The sequence below is a fragment of the Antechinus flavipes genome, chromosome 5 (genome assembly GCF_016432865.1).
Source record: "Antechinus flavipes isolate AdamAnt ecotype Samford, QLD, Australia chromosome 5, AdamAnt_v2, whole genome shotgun sequence".
In the NCBI taxonomy this organism is placed as follows: Eukaryota; Metazoa; Chordata; class Mammalia; order Dasyuromorphia; family Dasyuridae; genus Antechinus; species Antechinus flavipes.
Window position 1 is genome coordinate 289,213,708 of NC_067402.1, and position 9,186 is coordinate 289,222,893.

Sequence of the window (9,186 nt, forward strand, 5' to 3'; positions counted from 1 at the left end):
ACCATGCAACATCAAGTTCTCTCCTTGTGCTCGGCCCACACTACACCCCAATACCAGAAGCGGGGAATGTTTGCTGGATGACAGCAAATGGTACATCCAATCTCCAACAGAAACTTCTATCCCCGAATTGTGAATGTGTACTCAAATTATATAAAGCAAACAAACAAACAAAAAACCCCAAGAAAACTGTTTTTGGCTATCTAGTGAGGAATCCAATTAAATTCTTCTGTCTGTCCCCTTCCCTTAGAAATCTCCACCTGCAATCCTTGATCAGGCTGGCTACCAAAGAAAAGGAAAGAAGGGCCACCCCCTTTTCAAAGAGAGGCCTGTAAAACTGGAAAGCATGGAACCAGGAAGTTTTGATGGATTTTCGGGAGGACAAGATCATCTTATATTTCTGGTCCTAAATCCTAACCTTGCCTTTGGTAACAAACTCCCAAAGCTGGAGTTAATGGGCCAAGGACTTCCAGCTGAGGCCCTTGCATATCAAAGTGATCTCTGGAGTTTCCGATCTTTGTGTGAAACTGCCCTGGGCCCCCTGACAGGATTCTTTGACTTCTTACCCTCCCACTCCAAGATGGGGAGGGAGAGAGAGAGACAGAATGGGGGAGGGAAGGAGAAAGGGGGGTGGGGAGAGGAGAGAAAGAGAGAAGGAGCTGAAGACTGCAAGTAGAAAAGAAAACACCAACTTTATTAACACCGGCTAAAGCTACAGAGAAGATCCTGGATCGTTCTTCCATGAATAGGACATCAGGAGAAAAGGAGAACGTGATGGCCATAACCCCAGAGGAACGCTCGGACACATCAGCAGCCGGCGCCTCTCCCGGCCCACCTAAAATGCTGCTAGCGCTACGGAGGGGGATTTTTAAGGAGCTGACTGCGAGACCACATTCCTCCCTCTGCTGCTGCTGGAGTTCCCCGGGCAACTCCCCAGACTGGACTAACGTGACACTAGCCAGCCTTGCAGAACCCGTCCATTGGTGCAGAGATGGCACTGCAGAGAGGGGACCGCCCCCCAGCTTCTCTCATGTAGGAAGAGGCCTAGCTGAGGGCCCATTTCTAGTTGTTCCCTCTAATACCGTCCCTTTGCTCTGCCACATCTCTGGGCACCGGGACAGGGGTGGAGGTGGAGAGGCGGAGGTAGGCACTGGCAAATCTGGTGATCTTTGGGTCCTTTCCCCCTTTCCACGGGGATGAGGGTGGTGAGGGTGTCTTCTCGAGCCGGGGCAGCAGCATGGCGGTGGGGTAAGGAGGGTCAAGCCAATCACCTCTTCTTAAAGCCGTATTTCTTCCGTTCATAGAAAAGATCAGTCTTGGAACTTCCCAGGTTGACAATCTTTGGACAACCATCTCGCTAGTAAAGCAAAGGAAAGCAGGCAAACGTTAAAGGCAGAGCCTGTAAATCTGAACCCAGATGCAATCCTGGGACAAGATCCTGGCATCCTTGTAACACCCTCTGAGACTCAGTGACGTAGACCCACCTGCTCCTAAGCAGAAACCTCCCAAAGTGGCCTTCCAGCCTCCACCTCAAACCTTCAGTGTGGAGGAACTTATTATCCTGAGAGTGGGAGGGATCTGCTGTTCCTCTAAGCCAGAGACTTTGAGGAGGCCTGTGAAACTGGATAGGGGAAAACCCTCTATTTCTACTGATCTTTGATTTCCTTTGTATTTTATCTTGTGCACTTTATTTCAGATTGCCTGCAGCTCACCACAACACAGGGACATCCTGTGGCAGCCCTCCATTTGGGGGCAGCCCCTATTCCCGAAGTGTGTCCTTCAGGATTCTAAGGCCACCAGTGGTCCTCAACCACGTTCCACCATAGCTCAAGTCTACAGGAAAGTGACTTTCAGGCCTTTGGCCTTTTCCTTTTCTTTGGTGGGGGCTAGGGAAGGGAGGGGAAGCAGAGAAATGTTTTTAATCACAGTTAAAATTAGGCTACTGCAGACCATCAAGACACAGAATGCCATCAAAGTGTCTCCCGAGCTACAGGCAAGACCAACTCTGAGGTATTCCTGTGCACCCCTGGGGGCATTCTGTGTTCAGGATAGTCCCTGAGGAGGCCTAAGGAAACATCTGGGAAGTGATGGCCCCCAATGGGCTGCTCTGGGAAGTCAGGAGGAAAAGCAGGGAGGAGGCGATCAAGAGAAACGACATCTGGAGCGTCACCGTTTGTTAAATGCTACATCAAAGGCCCCTATCGTGGCCCCCTGGGGGATGCCCCAAATCCCCAGCAGCTGCTTTTCCCCTTACACCCTCCTACTGCCCATTCCTCCAGGGAACAAGAGCTGTACCAAAGGCTCCTTCCCCCCTCCCTGCACTGAGTCATTCTCCCTCTGCAAAGGCAAAACCCAGCTCCCAGCTTTTGAGTTTCTCAGTCATGCTGCACTGCACTGCACTGTCCTTGCAGACGGAGCCAAATCGGACAGCCGCCTGCCCTGAGCCTTCGTGTCCTCCGTGCTGGCCACGGAGAGGGCCGGGAGGCTCCATACTGACCCAATATGCTCCCTGGGGCCTGCTTTCCTCCCCACTGACTTAGGGGATATACAGCTTTCACTTTCCCTCACTCCTAGCCAGGTTTCCTTTTCTGCCCATCTCCCCAAGGGCTTCAGAGGGGTTAGTCCTGTTTTCCATGGATTTCAAGAGACAAGATTATGTCTTTGCCTTTTCCCCCCCAAATAACAAATCTGCAAACAGCCCGAAAGCCAGGGGCACAGCAGAACCTCCTTTGGTGCTCACTGCTAAGGGTCTAAGTAATGGAGATAAGACCAGAAGATGATCTAGAAACATGTGAGACGGCTGCCCCAGGGGAGCTGCTGTGTCAGGAAGAGCATGCTGGGATGCTCTAATCTGCCTCCAAACAAGAACAGCCTCAACCTGAGCCAGTCTTAGGACCCCCTAAGGGGTCAGCACGTAACAGCCCAGGAGACCATCTCAGGGCTCCAATTCCTAGGGCACGCTCCAGGCCAAAATCAGGGAGCCAGGGCTTGCTGGCAAGTCTGACCTAAAAACTGGCTGGAACTGGAGAGCTCAATCCCTCTGGCTACTGAGGAAACTGCTCTTGCTGAAGGCTTCTTGAGCAGGGCCGGGTTCAAATCCATGCCTTTGGCAGGAGTCAAGTTTCATGGGAAGCCAGGTTTAGAACTGGAGAAAACCTGAGAGATCACTTGGGCCAAATCTCAAAGAAGGAAGTAGCTTGTTCAGGGTCATCCCTCCAACCCCCCAAATCTGCTTACCCTTCTATTCAACTGTGCTCTAACCCATTCCTGTGAACAAGACCTTCTTTCTCGGAAGTCAGAAAAATAGAAAGAACTTAACTATATCATGGTCTTTCTTCTGCATGGTCAGTGAGCTTCACAAATATCTGAATTAAAAGCAACAACCCCGAGGAGGCAGCTGACTTCTACCCCACACACACTTGGCCTCCCTATGGACTCAATCACTTAATTTCTGAGCAGTTTAGAACTTGCAGAGAAAAGGAAGAGAGGGTTTCCCAATCACGCCCTGTCTGCTGCAGCCTTCTACAGGGACTGCCACATTCAATTGCTGCCACATGGCTGCCCAAAGGACACACCTCCCTCCCAGGGCCACCTTGTTCTTCCATCCCCTTCCTTCCCATTTGAGGCAGTATATGGTGGGGCAGGTGGCCCTGAGGCAGTCTGGGCCCATGGCTTGTCCTGTCCCTCTGTTCCTTGGATTTAAAATATGGGCACTGAATTCCAGTCCCAAGTCTATGATCCTCTGACTGTAGCCCTGCTCCCTCCCCTACAGATAAAATCATTCCTCATCACCAAGCCCAGTCTGCCAAACCTCCCCAAAACAGAACCTGGAGCGGGGACCTCGTGTCTGCAAAGAAGGGGGCATACTCTCAGCTCCACAAATCTCCCAAGTCACTAGAACCCAGGTCCAAAGATAAAGCCATCAGTTTGGCCATGAGGCTCATCAGCCTGGGTACAGACTGTGATGGACACTTCCTGTTTTGGCTAAAATGGCCTACTTCCTAGACCCAGGATCTCCCCCCTCAATGGGTGCCTCTGACAACTTCTCTCCTCCCTGTGTACCCGCGTCCCTATTCCCATCCTGGGGAGAAGGGAGCCTTTGTTGGAGCTTCCTCTTGTCCCCAAATTCCTTTGTTTGTCTCTGGGTTAAGGGTGTTTTATCCTGATAGAATACAGGCCCCTTAAAGGCAGGAGCTCTTTCCTACTGGGTCTGCCTGTTCACTGTGGTCCCCCACCTTTGCCTTGTAATGCCCAGAGGGTTTCTCTCATTTAATGCCCTTCACTACCCTTAAATGCCAAAGAACAGACTAGCACATGGCTGGGAACCATCTACATAGAAAACGAAACACAAAATACATAAAAAGTATTTCTGAGGAAAGGATCCTAGCAATTGGGGGGGAAGGGAGACACAAGATCCATTTCCTTCTTGGAAATGGCCCATCAGCGGATGCTAGGGACTCTGGGACGCCAGGGTGAGAACACATTCCAGATCTGGGGCGCAGCCTACAGCGAGGGAGGGTCGCATATGGGAACCCCCAAGCAGGGCAGGAAAGAAGGGAAGGAGCATTTCTACAAGGCCTGCTCTGTGCCAGAGAGGGTGCGAAGTATTTTTGGAATGAAATTATCAAAATCTTTCAACAGCAATCCCGGAATTCCCTGGAAGGCCTTTCTGAACCCCAAAGAGGGAGATTTGAGGCCCTCGGAAGCCATCAGTGTTTCCTCAGCAGGAGTGATGTGTGTGGATGGCAGGGGGGAGAGGCTGGTGACTGTACATGGGGGACAGACAGTGAGCACCGTAGGGAAATCAGGACAGAGGGAAGAGTCAAGGGTGCCTCAGGTTGTGAGGCTGGCAGCAAGGTGTCAGGGGAAAGCGGAATCCTTCTGAACACCCCGACTTTGAGATATCCACAGGTGGTGGGGGTGGACAAATTCACCAAGTAGCTGGGGAATCAGGCCTGGAGTTCAGGGAGAAAATGGCTGGCTCTGGGGATGTGGCAATAGTCAGCAAGCTGATGGGGTCATCGAGGAAGAATAAAGAGAGATGACTGAGGAAAGAGTCAGAGGCACCCCCCACTGCCAGGTGGATGAAGACTCAAGAGATTGCTTGCAAGGGGACCTGTGGCACCAACCACAGAAGAAAAGTCAAAAAGTTGAGGGGGGAAGGAGAAAAGCTCATCAGGTATGGCCAGTGCCAGCACTGAAGCAGCAGTCCAGCTGTGAGGGGGAAAGAGCTCAAGAACAGAGAAGGGGCCACGGAGCAGGGATTGGGCCTCTCCAGGAAGGCCCTGGACCTCCTGAGACTGGAGCCAGGGAGGAAAAGCCGCAACAGGGGGGAGCACAGAGCAGCCCCTGCCGAGAAGCACAAGGGGTGCATGATCAAGGGGTGCTCAAAGTACAGAATGAATCCCAATTTGCCAGCATGGCAGGGAGCTTAAGCATCTGCGCTTCTTCATGTACATGATGGAAGGGAATGATGGCAGGAGGTCAGGGCTGGATTAGAGGAACAAGAGGAAAAGAGCCTCCAGGGCAGAGAACAGGAAGGCAAACACAGGAGGCCATGAACGGACTCTTGACTGATTTCTTGTGTATCCAGGCCATTTATAAGGGAGTGAGGATGCCTGCTAGCTTGCCACAGCCACTGCTACAGGGCTCAGGGAGCATTGTTAGCTCTCAAATCCTGCTCTTTTACAAAAAGCAGGACCTGAGCATCAAGGAGTGGGCTCACTTCTCCCCATCCTCCATGAGGGACAAGGTGAGAAAGACTCAGGCCAGCAGCAGAAACCAAGGAAGGGCCTCCTGGATGCCCAGCCAGTCTCATTCTTTGAACACAAGATGCCAGCCGAGACTGGAGGGGCTATCAACTGCAAAGGTGATCCATTCCCCAAGCAGCAAAATCAATGCTTTCCAGGCATTCTTCATCTAGGTTGAGGATTATCTTGGTTCACTGCTTATTAATGAAATATGAGCAGTCAACCTACCACAAGCATTCATTGAACAGTTCCTTGGAGGCAGATCCCACTTCATATCAATAGTTCATTACATAGGGAAAAGCAAGGATTGAGCAATAGGATGCCCAGAAATGGTGCTATAATGTGGGAGAGAAACACCTAGGTGGCCCAAGTCCAGAATCCAGAAGCAGTAAGAGCCCCAAACCCCAGAACCTGACTTATCTGAGAATGTTTTGGGGGTGGGGCCTCTGGGAGATTTTAGCAATTTGGCAGCATCTCAGTGGGGTCTTGTCATATTATGGGGGTGTGGTTTAAATATATTTGCAACACAACTTTATTGAAAGATGGTTGGTTGGGGAAGGTCTGCATTTCCAGGCACTGGAAAGGATAGCCAGAAGTTGAAGGTCCTGACTCAGGGAGCTATACTCCAGCATAGCCAAAACCGAAGGAGAACTTGAGCACTAATAGCGCCATACCCGACGAAGAGTGATGAATCAGGGAGAAATGACTGACTGAAATTAGGTGTGTGGATCTCAGGAATCCATCCCTTTCTGAGATCTCAAGAGTCTGTATAACGGCAGCTAATTCCACGTGAAAAATTCTCCAATCTAATCCCCTTTTTGGCTAAAAATAGCTGGAGGGAGCCTGAGCCTTGGACACCAAGGAGGGCTGGTCTGAGCGATGTCACTTCTGTGATCACCCAACAAGTTATGTACTATGCCAGGACCAACAGAGTGGTCCTGATGCCCTATTGATCCTGCCATGTACAACCAAGTCTTCTCTGTGGGAGAGGAAATCACACAAATACTTTAATCTATGATCACAAGAAGGAAGCAAGCTACATTTACTGGGAGACAATGGTTTTGGAGGTAGGGACCTGCCACATAAATATTAGAAATGGTCAAGCCTTCACCGACTGAGCTTTTTGGCTGATAATCACTTTTCTTTTGAGACTTTATTTGGCAACTCTCCAACATATCTGTACTTTTATTCTATATATTATGGTTATGCCTCCTATAACTTTGGAACTCTATTAGGGGAGGGCCTTTGTCTTTTCCATGCTTTCCCTCAATGCTTAGCAGGTCTCATGTAGGCACTTAAAGGTAAAAGCCTGCTTCTGGCACTGGTCCACACCTGGGCAGCAAGCCTGTGACTGGGGGAGGAGGCGAGCAAAAAATGCTAAGAGGCAGTGACTTCTTAAATAACAGCCAGCTTGGCAGATACCTTCCTCAAAACCAACACAAAGTGTTCATTGTGCCCTGGTATGCAAAGTGTCCTGCAGTGATCTTTCTAATCAGGCCCACGTGGGGAAGGTGCACATGCTCAGTTATCATTCATTGTGAACAAGCCCAACTAAATATAGGCAGCAGACTCTCTAAAACACAAGGCCAAGGTTATGATATTTGTGTTCGATGTGCATTTTCGGTATTTGGCAGCTGATGCAAAGAGCTCTCAGGATCTAGAGATCAGACTCTAGAGAATGAAAGAATAAAGAGTTCCAGACACTTCCTGGGAACCGCTGATGGGGGCTGCTAGGTACTATTAAGTGACTGAAGAAAAGGCCACTCACGTCTTTCTCCTGGATGGTACACTCCTTGCAGTAATAGGCATCAGACACTCCGGGCCCCCCACAGATCACACAACGTCCCTGGTAGGAGCCATAGTTACACTCATCACATATCCGGACCAAAGTGCAGGGACGGACATAGGAGTCACAGATCACACACTTCCCATCACCTGCAGGAAAAAGTTAATTACACCATGAAATTCACATTCAGATAATGGCTGCTTCAACTCCAGTCCCTTCCATACTATGGGTAGCCATATTCTACATTGTATCCGTCCCAATTGTTATGTATCCAAAAACTGAATACTCCAGAAGTATTTCTTCCACAAGAAGAATCAATGGATCATCATAATCCTGTCTTCTCTTCCTTCATCTTCAACAAAGTCTAGGAGCATCCCCACCTTACAAAACCTGCAGTTTTTACAAGTCTGTCAAATGTTCCTTTTAAAATTCCTTCTAGGAACACCATTATTTTATCTATATCTCAGGAGGACTTGTTCACGCACATGTAGAATTGTACAAATTCATTTTTATTTATTAACACACTTATTGAAGGCAGGAAAACGGTTTCAAACAGGCAAACATTACATGATACAGCTTCTCCCCCACTCTGGGATCCCATATCCCCCTCAGCAATGGGAAGCCTGTTCATACTCACATTTTTCACACAGCCTCCCGATGGCTATCAGAAAGAAAGAAGAAATGCAAGATAGTTAAATTTATTAGCAAACTTAATGTCTGTCCAATTTGGGAACTGGACGGGAGAGGAGAGGGTTTGAAGCTAGGGTTTTTTGTTTGGGCTCTGGTTTCAGGAAAGCTTGGGGGATCCAATCAATCATTAAACATCTAATGAGGTCCTCCAGCTTCTGCCCTCAAGGAGCTTACATTCTGCAGTTCAAATCAATCCAAGTGCACAAGCATTTGTTTATTTATATTTTTTTCATCTTTCCAAATACATGCAAAGACAGTTTTCAACATTCCTCCTTGCAAAATCTTGTGTTCCAAATTTTTCTCCTCCCCCCCCCAACCCTCCCAGACAGCAAGCAATCAGATATAGGTTAAACAGTGCACAGCATTTATTAGGCATCTGCTAAAGATACGAAGTCTGTCTGCAGCCAGTGGCCCACAACTGGGATGATAGGACCTCAACTTCTCAGCCTAGTACGCAGCCCCCACCCTCAGTACGCAGGCGCCCGATTGCAACGGTCGCGCGGCCCCTGGCCCAATGCGCAGGCGCGCCAGATGCCGTTCCGGAGGTCCCGCGGGTTCCCCAGCCCCCGCCCCGGACCTAATACGCAGGCGCCCTGGGTCCAACTAAGCCATGCACCGCCCTCCCTCCCCGCCCCCATCACCCCTTCTATCCAAACTATCCGGCGCTTCTCCCAGTTCCCCGCTCCCCTGCCTCCGTCGACTTAGGGCGGGAAAAGGCGACGTCTCACAGGCAGAAGGATAAGAGGACCCACAAACCCGGTTCCCGCCTCAAAGACGCCTCAGAGCTCAAGACGAGTTAGTTCCCACTCACCGACACCGGCCTGTTTGCGACAGAAGATCAAATCCGGGTGATGTTTGGCCATCGCCTTACCTCAGGCCGGTCGCCGGAAGCAGCCGCAGCTTCCGTTCAACCTCTGACCTCCTTCAGGCCCCACCTCCCCGCTCATCGTGATCCCCCGCTTC

The 9,186-nt window shown here is 50.1% G+C and overlaps 1 protein-coding gene across 1 annotated transcript; it reads right to left on the minus strand.

Annotated features, from left to right (window-relative positions):
• Positions 1 to 670: 670 nt before the first annotated feature.
• PHF5A (PHD finger protein 5A) lies at positions 671 to 9,137 on the minus strand. Its single transcript, XM_051962201.1, has 4 exons — positions 9,035 to 9,137; positions 8,171 to 8,194; positions 7,516 to 7,682; positions 671 to 1,354 (listed from the first exon to the last, which is right to left on the minus strand). Exons 1-4 carry the CDS (start codon positions 9,084 to 9,086, stop codon positions 1,265 to 1,267), a joined length of 333 nt encoding a protein of 110 aa, XP_051818161.1. The 5' UTR covers positions 9,087 to 9,137; the 3' UTR covers positions 671 to 1,264.
• Positions 9,138 to 9,186: the final 49 nt, after the last annotated feature.

What these genes read in the sequence shown, in the direction of transcription:
- PHF5A (XM_051962201.1), bottom strand. Translation starts at nt 9,086, where the DNA reads ATGGCCAAACATCACCCGGATTTGATCTTCTGTCGCAAACAGGCCGGT. An exon ending in TCGCAAACAGGCCGGTGTCG is followed by an intron (nt 8,195 to 9,034) that starts GTGAGTGGGAAC and finishes TCTTTCTGATAG; the next exon opens with CCATCGGGAGGCTGTGTGAA. An exon ending in CGGGAGGCTGTGTGAAAAAT is followed by an intron (nt 7,683 to 8,170) that starts GTGAGTATGAAC and finishes TTTTTCCTGCAG; the next exon opens with GTGATGGGAAGTGTGTGATC.